Source organism: Acanthopagrus latus, chromosome 15 (genome assembly GCF_904848185.1).
Source record: "Acanthopagrus latus isolate v.2019 chromosome 15, fAcaLat1.1, whole genome shotgun sequence".
In the NCBI taxonomy this organism is placed as follows: domain Eukaryota; kingdom Metazoa; phylum Chordata; class Actinopteri; order Spariformes; family Sparidae; genus Acanthopagrus; species Acanthopagrus latus.
In genome coordinates, this window is record NC_051053.1 from 21,787,972 (window position 1) to 21,806,794 (window position 18,823).

At 43.3% G+C, this 18,823-nt stretch overlaps 1 protein-coding gene across 4 annotated transcripts in view; it reads right to left on the reverse strand.

Annotated features, from left to right (window-relative positions):
• insyn2ab (inhibitory synaptic factor 2Ab) overlaps nt 1-14,466 on the reverse strand; it is a 79,098-nt gene extending 64,632 nt beyond the window's left edge. For 3 of the 4 annotated variants that reach the window (XR_005079242.1, XM_037123530.1, XM_037123528.1), the window contains exons 1-2: nt 13,966-14,325; nt 4,868-6,038 (exon numbers count right to left, since the gene is read on the reverse strand). Coding sequence is in view for 2 of the 4 variants with exons in the window: in XM_037123530.1 (XP_036979425.1) it covers nt 4,868-6,033 (1,166 nt within the window). In the remaining 2 variants the exon portion in view is untranslated. The other variant, XR_005079241.1, reaches the window with a different exon arrangement.
• Nucleotides 14,467-18,823: the final 4,357 nt, after the last annotated feature.

Below are 18,823 nucleotides of genomic sequence, written 5' to 3' on the forward strand. Positions count from 1 at the left end.
TTGTGTTGAAAGTCCTTCGCCATGGACTTTGTCAAACGACAAGAGGCTAGGACAAAAAAATACTGACGCTTTAACAGACTGTCTCCTTTATCTGCAGTTATTTGTTCATATTCTCATATGAGTTCATATATATGCATGCAGGCGTGCATTTTGTTTTTCACGCTATATGTTGCTGCATGCAGTGGCAGGCTGCAGTGCTGAGGGGATAATGGGAGGGGCTGTGTTAGGGGCTGCACATGTAATTGCTTGCTGTCACAGTAGCTGTCCATCCTGTTGGATGACATATGGAAGGGTCAGACCTCAACTGTTCGCCGTGACATGAGAGGTGACCTCATCGGGGGTGACAGAACAGCCTCTGTGCGGATCGAAAATGCTGAATTGAGCTCAAGGTCAGCGAGTTCATCTATCCCACCTTGTTCTCAAATGAAGTCTCTTTGAGCAGCTGTGTGCAAGGACAGTAACTCACTGCACAGACAAGGTCTACACTAGTGCTGTGCTGCTGCCTGGCTTTCCATGTACATGCTTGTCATTTAAAGAGCTTCGCTCTAATAATCAAAGCGTATTAACCTAAATTCATAATCACTGCAAGCACTCAGCACAAAAAAAAAAAAAGAAAAACACTTCAGTTTCCCATTCAGGGTAAAATGTTCATGACCCACTACAGTGTCACTGAATTAAACCACAGAGTGACACAGAGAATGACTTCATAGATGCGTCACGTGGGGGTAAAAAAAAAAAACGGCACCTCTGAAAGTCGTTCTCTAAGCTAACTGCTTGTTGGCACAGATTCACTGCTGTGTTGTTTGCCCACGTCAGCTGTCCTGGGATCTGTCCTGCCCTCATCATTCCTGTTTCCATGTCCGCACCCCCCTGACTACGTGCCTGCTGCTCTACCTGCCTGAGCACTGCATATTGTGCTGTGTTTTGCATGTATTATACAGTACAGTCGATACAAATTAGCTGACCATATGATGCAGTACAATGACTTGCATGATAGAGACCCTGAAATCTGCATATAACGGTATAGGCTTATGTATAACTGTATGGCAACTAAGTATAACCTAGATGTGCATCACACCATGGACTGTTGTGATATATTTGATCATCCAAAACAACTAATATGTGTAGCTGTTGTCTGTCACCCAATAACACCACAGCTGTAATGCAAAATGCTGTTCCGTCTTCTATTATGCTGTAGTTCAGTGAGGAACCAGCACAGCTGTAATGCTGAACATGTAAATGTATCGTTTGTTGTGTTCAGCTGTTGAACATCAAGTGTGACTTCATCACACTGGTTAGGATGTGAAACAGATGAGCGGTATTTGTTCCTGCTGGACTTTTGCAGGAAATATTAGACATGTTTGTAACTGGCTACATGGAGGAAAAAAAAAAGAGAAGTATGACATTTTGTAATAATGTTATTTCCAATGTAAACAGAGAAGCAGTCCTTTCAAGCATTGTGCCTGTACTCCTGCTGGACCAATAGAATATCCTTTTGTCACTGCATGTACACTAAATGCAGTTACTTATAAAAATGACTTGACATCATGTAATTATTCCTGGTAAGAGCAGGCTTGACAACAAGTGCAGAAAAGTAACGTAATCTCTCACACAACCAATCACCCGAATTGGCTCCAGCTGCCCAAAATACTTCCACACACTAAAAACATGCATATATAGAAAAAATGCAAAGTCAAAAACACACAAAACCCAAAAACACATGCAAAAGAAAAACGCTGCATCTGCAGCCAACAGAAGTATTCCACTGACTGTTAAAGCCAGGATTGTGATCAGAACACGTGTTGTGTGGCTGATGGTGATGTTTTGTAAATATACTTCAGTATATTTATTTACCGCCTTGTTGCATTAAACTGCAGTTCACTGTTAAACACTTGATGTTCTTCTGAGCAGAAACTGTTTGTCCGGCTGTGTTCAGCTGTGATCTAATCTATTATTAGCTGTTAGCATCCTTAACCAAACACACAACAGCCACGGACGTCACGTTGAAATCTGGATACAGCTTTGGAGGCTATGAATGCTGCTCGGTGGTGCACGAAGCCCAACTTCCCGGTTATGAGGAAACTACAGTGCTTCACATTACATTGTAACTACACAGTTTGGCCACTATGAGAGTTTGCCTCTAAGCCTGGCTCTCTTCCTCCGGGCTTCGTCACGGCACCCTGCTGCTCACCAACTGCTAACTAGCTCTCCTCCTGCTGATATCAATACAGATTTCAGTGTCCTCTTAACCGGCACAACATATATTTGAGTCCTGTCAGCGAGCGGTTTGTGGCTGTGGGGACAGATTGACCGTTGCCTGGGAATAATTCAGAATCTTCATATTTTTCTCAGGCCCAGCCAGCAGCCAGTGATTGTAACAAGCAGCGACACAGCACAGTCGAGGGAAAGAAAACTATAGTAACAGCATTAGAAGATGAGCTCAGTTGTGGTCAGCGTGTCCTCAGTAGTAGACAGTAATTATCAATTCAATTTGCCACTGAGGGATGATGGGACACCATTAGTCTCGAGCCCTGCAGCATGCTACTGCATTTCAGCAGAGCACAGAGAAAAATAAAAGTATTGCTTTTATCTGATGGGCACCTTTGATCGAGACCGCTAATTACACTTTTTTAAAACACATTTTTTGGTGGCTGATCATTCGGTGCACCCTTAGATTTGGATTTAAATGTGCTTAGTCTCTCCGACTGGAAAACATCACCATCAGTCACGCAGTATGTGTTCAGAATTCCTGTCCTGGTTCTTGCAGTCTGTGGAGAGCGCTCCCCTAGACGGCCTGGAGCACTTGGATTGCGGCGACTGGACATGCAGCGTTTTTTTCTGTTGCACTTGTTTTCAGGGGGATTCGTGTGACTTTGCATCTTTTTTGATATTTTCACATTTTCACAAATGGAAGTGTTCTGGGCTGTTGCAGTGCGTGTATTTGGTTGTTACGTGCACATTCCCAGCACGTTTTCTTCAGTTGCATGGAATTTTGTATATTTCAACGTGTTTTTTTAAAAAAAATATAGTTATAGTGCATTTATTATATTGTAAGCAACAAGGGGGAGTGTGTCTGGGCTTTGCATCCTGTGAGTGCAAATCTCGAGTAACGCTGATGGAACACAACACGGTGGAAGCGCTACAGCCACAGCAGACGCAGTTTTGTGGAGATGAAAGGCAAAGTGTTATGAGGCTGCACTAATTGGGCCTTTAAATCCAAGTTCCACAGAACCTCACTAGGGTGCCTTGTTCTCCACTGGATATGGATAAGACTTAAATACAATTTGCTTTGTGTTGCTATGGGTTTTAAAGATGGAGCACATTGATTCCTACAATTGCACAGCGGTAAGAGTCTGGCTGTGGACATGCCTTGAGGAATTTATGGACCTTGTTAAGGCTTTCTCTCCTTTACAGGTAAGTCTCTAATGAAATATGACACGTAAAGACTAGCTGGAGGCACATTTGCTCTCTCTTTAAAAATGCAGAGAGAGCAAGTACCAACATGTATTGTGCTGTGTTTCAGAAATAACCCTGTAAACCTTGATTGTTGAATTTTTATATGATACAAATACAATAGCGATGCTCTGACAGTAGCGCAATTTTATGCACCACTGACAGATCAGAGTTTTCAGTTATTCACTGGAACATCTCAACATCTGCTTCATAGATTTGCGCCACAAAATGTAAATTAACGTCATGAATGGCCTGAATATTCAAAATTCAAATACACCTCTGAGTTGAAAATACTCATTTTCAGCAAACATGTCAGTCTCATCACAGGCTTTGACCCGTGTTGTGCGGGGAGCTCTGGGAGGAAAGCCTGGATCAGAGCTGGAGGTTCTGGAGGAATAAACACCAGATTCTTCTCTGACCTGGAGCCGAATGGAGAGAAAGCTCAAAGTTTACTTTTAAAACTTTTGGGATTTAAAAGTGGATTTATCTTCACTTATCTCGCTCTGCAGCAGTCAGACTCGGAGGTGCTGAAATCCACTGCTGTGTGCAGTGAACTGTAATTAGTCGTTGATTGCTGACTGGAGGGGAAACACACTTCACTTCATTAATATCTCTGGTGAGTGATGAGTTCGGTCAGAGGCTGAACTGAACTCACACACCCTCAGTGCCTGCCATCGCTCGCCAGGCTAATGCAGAGTGAAGTATTCACTTTGGACCTTGAGGGGACGAATAACTAACACAAGTGATGTGTATAAACACAAATGAAGCACAAAGTCAGTATGAAAACAGTCTTGTGAGAGGATAATTACTTTTACAACTTATTTTTTTTTTTGTTTAGACCACATTTGTTATTCTTCATAATAACATTTCACTTACCAAGTTAATTATTGGAATCTGGGAACACGCTGCTATTGCTGAAATGTTATTGCTGAGATGAGGAAAGAGGCACCAGCAGTGAAGCAATCGTTAAAGTCAAACCAAAAGACAAACCAGTGGCAAACAGTAACTGTTATTACCCAAAACAGAGCATAGTGGAAAAATCAATCACAGCTTACAGAACGACTTCCTGGATTATTATTGCCAATATTTTCATTTGTGATTGGCGACAAAGCAGTTCTAAAAGATCTGAGTAGTTTGCTTGTTTACAACCAGTCTGACTGTCTGCCTGTATTTCTTAGGCGTGGAACTCTCTTGTACTGATGTCGTCTTCCCAGATTTTAGCCACCTTGGTGACAAAGTTATGATAACCAATAGAAATGATGGCCTGAGCTACAAAAATATACCATTCGAGTTGTAATAAACTGGAATAACCTTTTAGCACAGCCTTCTCCTGGCAGCACACTGTGAATTGTGATGCACGCAGAGTGCATAATGAATGTTTGGTTGCATCTACAGCAAAGCTTACTTTACTCACCCCTCTCTCTGTGCTTCACCTTTCTCCAGCTCCTGAATAACTCCGAGTAGGACCTTGATGGTCTCCTGGCTCGAGCTGATGAGGCTCTCCATGGCCTGCAGCTGTGCTTTGATATCCTTGTCTTCAGATAAGGGCATTATCTGCTGGATGCTCCCCATGCCTGGGGCTCGCGTGTCTCTTGGAGGGAAGCCCTCGTCCCCCCCAACCGTTTGCTGGAGTTTAGAGGAGGCTGACACATGCCTTGTCCGACACTGCCCTTGTGACTGTGCAGAGCATTTGGCACTGTGGGGAAGTGTCTGTGACTGCTGTTCGTTAAGCTGTGTACCCTTTTTCCGTTTACAGCTCACAGACGGGCTTCCTAAAGACTCCACCTGTGTCAAAGAGGTCCACACAACGGGGCCGGAGCCCTTTGTTTTGTCCTGTGAAAACTCTGAGTTAGCCAGCTGGCGCTTTGAGGAAGTGCCAGCGTCCATATCTTCTTTGGGTAATCCTTTGTGTTTGGTCCTTGTCCCACACACCTGGTATTCTGGTTCTCTTTTGGAAGGAGAGCTGCGTGGATGGCACTCTTCCGAGAAATGTGAAGAGTCTGGACAAGAGGGTCCGTCCACGCAGTTGGCACTGGAAAGCAAATCCTCTATATCACTGCTGTCATCGGTGTGGTGAAGCAATGCTTTTGTCTGCCCCACAATCTTTCCCTTGTATTTAGAAGTCTCCCCGATAGGTTGTCCGTCCTCTCCTCCTGCCTTTATGTCACTCAAAAACCCGTTGTTTTGTCCTTTGTAATCTTCCACTAAAGCAGCATGTTTGAATGTATGTCCTTTCTTCCTCTCGAAAGGAAAAGTCTTGTATCGCTTAGTGAGGTCCGGCGAGGTCTGCACGCCCGTGCTCTTGGTCACGTTTGGAATAGAGCGCCTGGCAGGCATGGTCATGTATTTTCTGTGCGTTACTTTACAGGAAATGGATCTGGAGTGTCTTCCCCGATGCTCATTCTGAGCATCGCATATATCCTTAAAACGCACCTGTAAGGCCTTGTTTCTCTTCTTCACTTGCTGCTTGCCTGATTCTGGTCTGGACTGTGCATCAAGGCTGTGTGACGGGCCCGTCTCTGAATCTGATTCATCCGAATTTGAGAGAACAACGCATTTGGTGTCCTCTTTGCTCACCATATTTCCTGTAAAAAAAAAAAAAATCACAAAGAGAAAGAAGTCTGTGTGTTACTATGTGATCCAGCACGAAGGAACCTGATTCTTTTATCCTCCTGTGACCAGAACTTCACATTCTGTAACTACATACTAAACCTCTCATAATGTCATTGATCTGTCTTCAAAAATTTAAAGCATGGAGTAAATGTGCCACAAAACATCTAACACTACTATGACAAAGATAAAAAAAATGATTAAACAATCAATTATTTAAGTGAATACGTGCAAAGCTTGTATCTGTTCACACAAGTTATTGATTGGGATGTTCCAGAGGCCCATCCTGTATCCTCATTTTGAAAAGTCGCTTTCAATCAAATCCTCAGTGTTACGAACACAAGACTCTCCTGGGTAATATAACTACCCTTCAGGTTGATGTGGTGGCCACCGCTTTTCTATTACTGCAGCTAATTTTTCGCAGAAATTCTGTTTATTCAGTCAGTGTAGCATGGCAAACAGGTCTACATGCTACAATACCCATAATAACAGTGAATTCAGAGCAATTTGTTGTTGCAGTTGTGAACATAACAAAGCGCCATAGTTGCAGAATTAATTTAAAATGGACCCTGAATCTCAAACTCAATTCACAAAATGATCTTTACTTTCAACCTGCCTTGTATTAGCCATACGCACAGCAGAATTAGAATGGCACTCAGCAGAGTGCGTACCTCCGACAACGCACCACAGTCCCCCTTGCATCAATCATAATATCAAACTCAATCCTATCCCATAACCCCATCATCAGACTCATAGATACCAGCCACCTGAATATGCCTGATTAATGAAAATGTCTTAGAAATGCCAATCTTGTGATGTTAAAGTCTGGAAAAAAAAATCCCTGGATCCGTCTCTTCTGTATTCTGGGCCAAGACCCAACCTCCTTCAAGTTTTGTGGAAATACGTTCTGTAGTTTTTCTGTAATCCTGCTGACAAACCAACCAGGAAACAAACAGACACGAGGGACAACACAAGCCTCCTTGGCAGAGGTAAATAAAGCTCCCATTTGTAAGATAGTTGATTTTTTTTTTTTCTCCATCTTGTCAAACGCTGACGCTTCGGGATTGTAGGTCGGGTCGGCCGCCATCCCACAGAGTCAGTACTTGAAGAATTGAAAAATCAACAATCTCAAAAATAGGACACAAGCTTTTTGTTGGTTGGTTCTTGTCTAATGAAACAGAGCTGAAGGAAAACACTTGTGCTGATGTTTTAATCTGGTGAGTTTCATGTCTGTTCTGGCTTAAAGGTGCTTCAAATGTGAGTCACCCAACACTGTGCGTTGGGAAACACTGGTTCGATACAATTTCCTCACTTTCTGACCTCACTTTTCGGATGCCCCTGAAATAGCTCCCACGCTTGCTGCAACGCTGCAACCCTGCTCACTGTTTCGTTCTGCTTGTGTCTCTGCTGTTCAGCTCAGTGCTAACTCTGCCAGCGCTTGCAGATGGCTGCTTTCACCGCTGACTGCTGCTTATATCGGTTGTCAGCTTCAATGAAACACTCTCGAGCTAAGTATCTTCTGGTGATGCTCACATGTGAGTTAATGTCGTTGCTCTGCTCAGGAGATGTTTTTTGTGTTCGCCGACATTAAACTATAGGATTGAACTGAGCTGTTGTAGATGTGTTTGTTCAATATAAGCATCAGACCTTATTGTTCCTTTGGCTTTTGTTTTACAAATGCACTGTGACACATTTAGACTATTGATTTATATGGCGTGGTGAAAAAGCAAAACTCAGGTTTCAGAATTATATGTTTAGTGCTAAATTGGTTTTTCGAGGCTTATTTCCCCCTTGGCTGATGTAATTTTTGGGGGGTTTCCCATTGGATCACTGCAAACTCCAGTCTCTCTCTCTCTCTTACAGCCTAACAGTGCTCGTTAGGTTCGCAGGTTTAAACACAGCTGCCGTCCTGCACACAGGCCGCTCACTCGGCTTGATTGGAAAGTCTCTGCTGACGCCCATTTACATTTTGTCCGCAACAGTTCTTATCCAGCCACACATTAGAGAAACATTTCAGCTCAAACAAATGGGTTTATGTGACAGCTCGCTTTACTGTTCTTCATATCATAATTACATCTGAACTGCTGAGCTCCTGCTCTCTGCTTTGCACTGATACACTCATCGCCAAATTTAAGCTCGCTGTGTATCCACCCGCTTATGGTCATCGTCCTTATCAATGCCGCATAACATTTCCTCAGATATATTTTGGCACATTTAGATTTCTTGACAGTCTTCTCGGCACAATGAGCTGTTATATTCAGGAGCCGCCGCAGGGCTGAGGCCACAAGTAGAAGGTGTTTACTATTTAATGTATTCCTCCTGTGGTTTGAGGTCCCTAACAGAGGAACCGACCATACAGCAGCTGTGGCTCAAACACACCAGACTCGAACATAATAGCCGGTGTTAGGCTCCTCCACCTGTATCCACCTGTAGGCTCTGAGTCCCTTGGGGGAAATTCATTATCATCACTCCTGAGTCTCAGCTATGCTGAAGCGCGGTGACGAGGTCAGAGGCTTGACACCAAACACAAACTCATCATGAATCTCATCCATGTGTTGGCTGACTGAACTGACCTTAAACCTTAAATGTTTACAGATTGCTGCTTGTTACAACTTTATGAACGGCCGCAGAAAACAAACAGCTCAAGAAAGAGATTCGCAACTCAACCATAGGAAATTTAACAAGTTGTCGCATGGCTTGAGATCAGTTGAGCATATTTGTAAATGAGAAACAGTTTTCCCTTTTAGAGTGGGAGTGTAACAGTCGCCAAGAAGTGTGAGGTCTTATTTAAGCATTTTACAATAAGCTTATCAGAAATGGATCGCATTCAAGCCATAGTTGTTTATGCTCAGAAAATCATTCACAGATCCTCAATGAAACTTGACCCTTAGTCTTTCTAAACTTGGCACGATGATGATCTGGGACTGATGTGCTTCATTTATAAGATGCATCTTGTTTAACAAGTCATTAACATACATTTCTTATCTAATTACTTACAATTTTTCTATGTGTAACTCATCATTAATAAATTGGTTTAACCTCTAGGGCCTTGGTGGCGTGTCTTATTACACAACACACCATGAAAGCTAGTCATGTGGCAACAAAGTCGTGCAGCGCTCAACGGGAAGGTCTCAGCTGAAAGGAAGTCATAACCATTTTTTCCTGAGCAAAACCAAGCAACCGAAGCAGCAAAGGCAGGGCATGCCCACAACGCTGTCATAGCATTCCATGGAAAGAATAAAAACAATATACCATCTCAAATCTGTCTACACAGATCAAGGCCAGAAACAGTTATATTTAGATGGAATGAATACCTGATGTAAGATGTGAGAAGATGGCAAAAAAAAAAGTGCTAAAATGGTCCATTTGCAGATCTTGCTTAAATATTTCTCAACTAAAATCTCTGACTTCGGTCTGCTGCACTTCATTAGCATTGATCCCGACAGAGGGAGTGTTCAGATGTTGTGCTTTGGTTCTTTTCAGGTTTCCTACAGGTTCTTGGCTGCAACTGCATTATTCCGAGGGGATTTTTGCTCTCAAAATGTAAAATAGGCGGACCATAAATATTTTATTCATGCTTTGTTCCAACTTCCATTTTTCTCTGACCCAGTAAGTGCTGTACTGATGCTTACACCTGGGCAGACATCTCACAAGTGTTACCTTTACTTACACTTTAATTACCAACATTTTCCATACAAACCATAGAGTTGCAGAAATGTACTCAAGTCATTTTCAGAGAACTTATATTATTCTCAAGCCAGTTAGACTTTTATTGTCTTTATTCTGAATCCTCTCCTTCAGTTCTTCATTTGTCCAATGGCATCGCTTGATTCACACTGATTATGTAACAAATCACAAACTGCTTTGCTCAAACAAAGGAGCTAAAAATGATTCCATGTTTGTTTATAGTCATTCCCCAATGCACAGTTTCAAATGAAGCTCCATATGATCAAATGAGACATATTGCATTTTTTCCGTCTGATCCGCAATGAAACACATCTCATAGCTCGAGCATGAAAATATATCAAGCAAGCGCAGAGGAAATGAAATGATGTCTGATAGGTTTGAAAGGAAACATCACAAAGGGCTGGCTAATCATTTTCATATGACAAGACGCCACGCGATAAATAAACTCCAGTGAATCATTTGTTGCCACACAAAACTAGCGGCCTATTCACGGCGCCGCCGCTTGTCTGAAAGTAATCATGTTTTATCATTCGCAGACATTGTAAATCCATCAATGTGATTGTTCTGGTGGGGAAATTTATACTGAGCAGACATTTCCTTACTGTCACTTTCACTGCTCCCATGAAATTTGTAAAAGGAAATGCATGATAGATTAGATTAAATTAACCCCTGATCTGCAGGCTGGTCTGCATCTGCAGTGCAGTGACGTAATGACTACATGAGCAGCTGAGAGTGGCACTGATACACGCTTTTTTTTTTTTTAATGACGGCCGTGTGCGTATGGACACTTGTGCGCTTCGTGTGAGTGTCAGCGTCAGCATTAGTATCAGTGTGTGTGGGCCGTGATGTCACCTTTTGAAAGAGAGGCCTTTGCCAGCACACACACACACACACACACACACACACACACACACACACACACACACACACACACACACACACACGGCCATAAAAAGCATGAGGTTGTATTTCTTGGGAGTCCTGCCATGTCTTTTACCTTGCAGAGTGACCACTGTAACCTTCCCCCTCAGCTCAGACTGTTGATGAAACAGAATACATTAAGAGGCAACTGTGTGTTCATCTCGCTTCCTGTTAAAAGACAACAAAACTCCATGCCAGAAAACTCCATGCTTCTAGTGTCACTTTAGTCACCGCATTGCATTCAGTGCCAGATGAGAAAAAAAAAAAAAAAACACAAACAAGCAACTAGCTCAATCTCATTATACAAGAACAATATGGTGTGCTGTGTCATGAATTCGCACACAGTTGCTTTGGAATCTCGGAGCAGCTGAATGTTATTGGGGGTGATATTTGTTCTGAAACATAGCTTAGTACGCACTTTGATTTTTTTAGCGTAAGTTGTTTGTCAGAAGCGCTTGCACGGATAAAAAAAAGGAATTTGTTCGAGGCCGATTCACACAGGATCATACTATTTCACAGTCAGAAGTAGCAATCTCACACCACTGAAAAGGTAATCACATCTGCAGGAAGTCTCCTCTAAGCGCCATACAATTTCCTATGCAGCCATGTAAGGCATGTAAAGCAGCTAAATGGTAATTCACACAAAGGGAATAAAGAAAAGCTCCTCGCTGACTTATTATTGTTGGAAGTCGGATACCCAGAGAGAGCGCGATGAAAGACAAGGCCGACAGAGAGGCTGATGTGACACATGGATATATTCAGATGGCTGAGCGCGAATCTCCTTCGCCTCTGCGTCTTATTTCTCCTCCTCCTCTTCTCAAAGCAAGCGATATCTCTGCTAATGACCTGAGGTCCTTCCCTGATTTGGCCTCAGCTATCCAAAGGATTATGAATAATGCATTGACTCTAAAATTGCAAAAGTAATCCTCTGAAATCTCCTTATGTACCCTGGCAGACCACGTTGTCTGTTCCAATTGCCCTTCAGTTCCTCACGCTAAAATGCCGCATGTATGAGGGAAGAGAAAAACAAAATACCTTTAGCTACAGTATCGTGATTGATTTATTGTGACCACAATGTTGCAAAGGAAGCGTGGCTGTTTGTAAAGAATGTTAATCGAGGGGTTGGATCCATTTTTCTCCGTGCTATGGCGGGCCTACCAACACTGCTGACTCATGATTTATGCCCCCATCGCCGAGCGGAGAGAGGAAGAGACGGCTTCGCTTCGGATCGCCTTCCATCCCCTGTCAGCCCGCGTCAACTTAATAATTACTCAAGTGCATCTGTAGGTTATTTACATAGGATAACACTGTCTCGCCACTCTCGTTAATGGTTAAGTAATGTAATTATGGTGGCCTCCCACTCCTCAAACATAGTAATCTCCTCTGCGCCATCATTACAAGCTGAGTGCATCATAAACATGGGAGTCTCTTTTAATGCCACAGCTCGTCATTTGAGCAGTATGTGCGGCAACTGAGTTTCACTCGTCATTCAGCACAGGTTGACACTTCTGCTCACGCCCCCCCCCCCCTTGCACTCTGCATTATTACCGTGCATTGTATCTATTTTGCATGAGGATGTTTTTCCCCCCTCGTTGTTTGTAAGTGACACTGCAGCAGTGTTGCTTTCATGAGCACGATGTAAAGGACAAGATTCCACCGCCGCTGTCCGATCCACAACATTATGTGCGTGTGTCGCCTTCCCTATAGCACTGTGCGGATGTAAAGTATAGGTTCGGCCCCTATGCATTTGCAGCAATCTTCCTCTCGATACAGCACCGAGCTCTTCTTTCTTCTACAGCGTAAGCCCCCTTTTTGGTCCAAGATTTTTTTTTATATTGTCTTTTGTTCAATTTTTGAACACCGATTTTGAGAGCCTCACAGTCTCACACACACACACACACACACACACACACACACACACACACACACACACACACACACACACACACACACACACACACACACACACCGTCTTATTCCAGCTGTCGTCCAGAGCTATCTGTATCTACTGGGGGGCTGCCGGCTACACCTGTGAAAGTTTGCTTTATGACATTGGCTTAAAAGATTTATCACTGAGCAGCACTTTCTGTTACGTGGAATAGTTGGAGCTCCCATCCCTCTATCTCCTGGATGAGAGCACTGGCTGTGAAATGGATCCTTGGGAAGAGTACGTTTGGAGAGGCTGATATGCAGAGGGCATTTTCTTTTTTTCTTTTTTTGGGGGGGGTGATCACACGCTCCCCTGCCAGTGTGGGTCTCATTTGTATGGTATAAAACGGAGGAGACAGTTTCCGGCTTCGGCACTTCACATCCACAGTGCTTCACCCTGATGAATTTATTGATTAATAATGGGCTGGGGTACAAGCAAACATGTGTACTCAGGTCAAACGGAGGATTAACGGTGTAATGGAGAAGATGATTTATAAGTGAGAAAGATGCTGAGATAGACACGCTACAGTGTGTTTGGCAGCTTACAGCTGTTTCCCGTCTGTGTTTCCTGTAAATTCAGGTAGTCAAGGAATGACGTGTAGAAAATAGAGGGACGGAGACAGAGGTGGTGGTGGGGGGGAGGCTACGACTGAGAGCAAATATAAGTGCAGCTCTGTATGTGATGCAGTACCCCAGAGCTTCCTAGATCACACATGTCATTAGTCATGATAAGTCTGGATCCACCTCTCATCAAATTAAGCCTTGAGGGGCACATCACTCATCGCATATGAATTTGTCATACAGTCTGCGGCACTTAATGCGATAGTTGTTCCCAATAAATGATCATCGTTCCGACAGTCTATTACAGTACAATATACAACAGTCTTCTATCAGTGAGCGCCTATCAATATTCTTCACTATCTAAGCTCGGGCAATTCACAAGTACAGCGTTCTTGATTATCAGCCCGTGCCTCATCAGATAAATACTGCACGTCTGTCAAAGGCTGCAAAGACACGCATTATGATAAGTACATAAATCAGCATTCATCCTCCTTTTCATCTGGGGTGAAGGAAAACCTTGGACGTGTCCTCCTTATTAGTCATTAAACCTTTCAGTGCTTGGATGCAGAAATGCCCCCTCCCTGATTTATCCATATCTAATGCATGCAGGGGGATCATACACACGCACGCATCACTAACCCAAGACTTTTAACAGCATTTTGCCATGGATCACGCACGCCTCTGATACCCACTTTGATTCAGTTGAGATTTTAAAAAGGGCGAGCAGATGATGCACACACTCTTTTCTGCATTACCTGTGAATATGTGTGCAACTCCCCTCAAAAAAAAAAAGGAAACTCTTACCTTAAGAAACAGATCAGAGGTGCAAAGGACAAGAAAGCACAGATCCCCTGTAGAGCCAGTGTTCATCCATGTATTCAGCGGGTGCCAGGGCACCGTCCAGCCACTGGAGCAGCTCTCACAGGCTGCGGGAGGACACAGAGAGAGGCAGCCGGTGCAGTGACAGCTGGAGTAGTTGTGACACATCCGGCAAAGATTCAGGTTATCGGGATGGGAGAGGGGAAAAAGCAGAAAGACATTGCCTCAGAACCTCATCAGGTCCTCACAGAGATCCCCCTCCTGCCTTCTACCCTGATCTCTCCCCCTCTTCTTTCCCTTCTACACCTCATTCAAGCATCACTGACACTCACTCGCTCTTGTCCCTGCACTCACCGGGAATAGGCACTCACACACGCAGCGGAGATCTCCATCTCGCGGTGCTGCTGCTGTTGCTGCAATCCCTGTGCATTCGTGATTGAGTGTATGTGTGTATGTGTGTGTAAGAAAGGCAGGGAGAGGGTGGGCTGGTGGGTGGATGGGTGGGTGGATATGGCAAAGGGAGGAAGAAGGAGGAGGAGGAGAAGGAGGAGGAGGAGTGAGGGGGTAGTACGCAAGCTGCTGGGGAAAGTCCACAGCCGCTGAGCTGCATCATCGGCGAAGACCCCCTCAACTTGTCCTCCACAGGCTGGCTCTGTTGACACCGAGCTGTTATATAATCTGAAGGGCTTCGGGAGACGGCAGAGAGGGGGAGCTGTGAAATAATAAATATATTGCGCTTTTAATTGGACGTCTCCGGCCCCCCGTTACTTTCACACATCTTACACATTGTTTATGAGGGGCCATGAAAAGGGGGATGGATGGAGCAAAGGGAAGGAGAAGAGAGGGGGGCGACAGAGGAGACGAAGAGCCAACAGGGCAGCGGTGTTAATGAGAATCTGAGACCAGAGAGAAAATGAAATGACGAGAGGGATTAATAGAGACAGCGGGACGGAGAGAGGCACACAGAGGACTCTGGGAAATGTTGAATATTGACTTTCAGATTTCTTTAATTTCTTAGATTTCTCTGCAATTCTTGGGATTTCATGACTTAATGACTGAGAGTCTTCTATTTTCAGGGAATGGACGTAATAATATGAACAACAATGCCATCCAAAGGGGGGAGAGAAACCTGCAAAAATGGAATTAGATAACACTTTAGATAATAATTAGATAAAATTAGATATTTTCGGTTCTGCAGCTTGCTTATTAAAGATACATAGTTTTTTTTTATTATGCCTGTTTCAGTGCATGGATGTCAATAAAGTTTAAAAAAAAAGTGAATCATAATGGAGAAAATCTTCTACACCTTGGTCATATATTTTGTTGAGTTGTGTAGTTGCATTATCCAAAATGATTTCAACAGTTTTCAGACCCACAGAGGTAACTTTGTGTTTTAATTTGTTGCCCGTCATTCCTCCCACTATAAAGATGTTGGAGAATGAGACAAAATTTTACCGGGAACAAAACTTTGAAACATTATTTTCTCTGTGAATAGAGAAACATAATTTAGGATCATTTGTGTTTATCTGCCTTACTGGCGCAGTATTTATTCACCCAGGTGTGTGTGTTTGAATTCAGGTCAACTCTCACTAAATTCAGCACTCACCAGAGATTTTGGTTCTTTCTCTTCTTTTACCCCTCCTCTATGTAACGTTACGTTCACCTCGTAAAGCAACAATTCCAGCGGTCAACACTACAGTGCGTAAACACATAAAGGTCCTCAGATCACTGCTGCAGTCAGGTTGATTAACAGGAGTGAAGATAAATCCACTTTTCAATCCATCTCAAAAGTTGAACAGTGATCTCTGAGCTCTCCTCCCATCGGTAAACTGATCTCATGATCAGAGAACTAGATGTGACGAGGGTGTTATTTTCCTCCAAAAGGACCAGTTTTGCACCTGACTCTCCCCTTTCTGAGGCAGCCGGCTCTGAGCAGCTGTAGCAGCTATGCCTTACAGCTCCACCCCAGCCAAGGCTCTGAAAATGTTTTGTTTTGTTTCGATAAAGAGCTCCCTAGCAGCAGAAATGACATATTGTGCGTTCAAAGCTCCACTAGGATTCATGATTTTATATTACTTTGCACTTCTTAGTGTCAGTACTCAGACAGACAGCTATGGATGTCGACACCAACCCACAGACGGTGTTAAAAATCATATAACTGCACTAAAAACTGGATCAATTTTATTAGGGACTGTTAAATTCTTGAGAGATTCTTAGATTTCATAATTTAAGCTTTATACAAAGTACACATTTTCAATAAAAAATGAAATAAAACTGCACATTGTTTTCCCACAATTATTCTCCCAAAGCAAATAAAGGTTTTCTCAAAATTCAGCACCAACTAGGAAAATAACATGTTTAAGTTAAGCTGCCGTGACTACTCGGTACTCAAGGGTCAGACCACTCCCAGTGCCAAACTTGGCCCATTTTGATCTCAGCTACACACCTGTAAGAATTCATGGCTGCGTCTTGCACGGGTGTGACACTACAGTGCTGCCAGAAATATGTCCACAGACAGACATAAAAACACTTGGCAAAAGACTCAAAATTGCTCCTGTGATAGTTCCTGCAACAATAGGTGTCTCTAGAAATGCATTTTGCCATGATAACACACAATGACACAGAGTCACAAACTGAAAAGCTGCATCAGTATTGATAACGTCCTAAAAGACCTGCTACCCTTCTGGCTGGTGAGGAAAGTCAAGCATTGAGCGAACCAGAGTCTTATGGAGTTGGCCAACTAATGAACTTAAATTCTACAAAAAACAAAGTTGCCTTTACTTTTAACAGTTTATATTTGTATCCATGTGTGGGTTTAGGTATATATATAAATATTTGGGTCCTCACACTCTAACCCCACATGTTGGAAAAGAGTAAGAAGTATACATAAGATAACTGGCAGTGAATAAAGTGAAGGAATACTTTTAATTTCCTGGGGAGTCACACCGAGTTTCATTGTTTGGCACTCATAAGATCCCCTCAGAGATTGGGTGACTGTTATGGACTAAAATCTTGCCAATGCACCTTTCACAGTAATGGTTGATTCAAAAGTAAATTCCAGTTTAGTCATTTACTGCAGAAAGAAGATTATGGAGCCCTGAAACCTTGAGAGGTCAAGTCCTTGTTTTGAAGCACAGCGTGCTGTGTGTGTCTACTTAACTCGAATTAACTTTGAGTTACAGGTTCAAGTTCGGATTGACAAGTCATCAGATAACTCCGCCACAGGACCAAAGTTTGGCTATTCTTTGCTTATGCAAGCATACTGAAGCTGAATAGGAGAGGAGCATTTTCAAATGAGTTTTTTCTTCCAACGTGCTGGTGGGGGGGCTGAAGCCGGCACAGTGATCTGCTGACTGCTGTCTTATTGATTTAATTGTCTGTTTCCCCCCGGTCCTGCCTGCTCATAGGCCTATGACGGGCTTCTGACTGCTCCCTCTGCATGCATGCCGATCCAACCCACCGCGAACCACAGCTCCCCCTCAGTCTCAACACCAGCTTAATCTCACTGTGCTTAATGAGTGGAACAACACGGAGTTGACAAGTCGGGAAAATCCCCCCCACTGCCACTTTCCTCAATCCTCTCTCTACTACAGTGTTTATTGACCTGCCGACGGCTGTGATGGGAGTATCCAGATTTATGCAAAAAAAGTCCTCACTGCTCGCCTATGACTGTCAGCTTAACCATTCATTATGGCTGGATCCCTGAGGACAGCTTGAGCTTCTGGCCCACTGTACATGCGGAGACTTTAAAGTGTTGATGCTGTGTGTTTGAATGCAGCTTTTGGAAAGCGTGAAAGTGTAAATGGGGAAACAGCAGCTGTTGCATTAAAAGACTGAGAGTTGATGATGATGTCGTGACGGAAACCCTATTCTACTGCTTTCTGGTTGATTTCACTATCTCAGTGGAGTTCTCCAACGTCTCCAAGGTGAGAGACATGTGCACTGTCAGTTGCTTCTCTCAGATCCACAGCACATCCCTAGGTGAAAGAGGAATGTTTTCATTTGCATATGAAACAACCAAAGCCGTAAACATACATTTTTATCTTTCATCTAAATTATTCATGAGTATTTTCCCCACTGTATGCAGCAAACACATGGGGACTGGAACAACTAAGACCACTGGATGTAGCTGTGAATAAACAAGGACTCTCCCACTATGAGAGGTTACTTCACACATCCTGACTGCGGCTGCTGGGAGACGCTGAATGTTGTTTGCAGCCCACGGGGGAGAAGTTGAAAAGCACGGAACACTTACAGCGTAGTATGACGCCTCAAAAGATACTGAGCCCCATGATCACATCTAATAACCACCCACAGTCCCACAACCATCAATCCCGTAAGACTCCCGCGATTAACCCATTGTATTTTCTCTGCACCACCAGGGGGGTTGAAGTTCCTGCTTATCTTGTGAAACATCTCAACATGTAGTAGTGGATGCCAGAATCCTCATGATAATAGAAATCCTCTATTGTTTTTATTTCCAGCATCCTCCTATAACAGCTACTAGCAACTTATCATCGGTTCAAGACACTAGTCACTGTTTATGACCCCAGAGTCTGGGATAACTGTTCATGACGTAAGCTAAGTAGTGTAGCACTCAGCGTAGGGCAAACGTAAGCCTGATTTAAAGCACTTAGCCAATGTTAGGTCACTATGGGTTTTTGAATTGGCGCTTGGAAGAGCTGGCTGCCAAAAATTAAAGTTGCAAAAGCAAGAAATGCAGTTCAAACATTACTGTCCTGTATTTGACAGTGCTTTAGGTGGTCAGCTAGGCTAGGTAACTGGCTAACATCACTATCAGGCTGATGCTCAAATTGATAAAAATGCATTACAAAAAAACAAT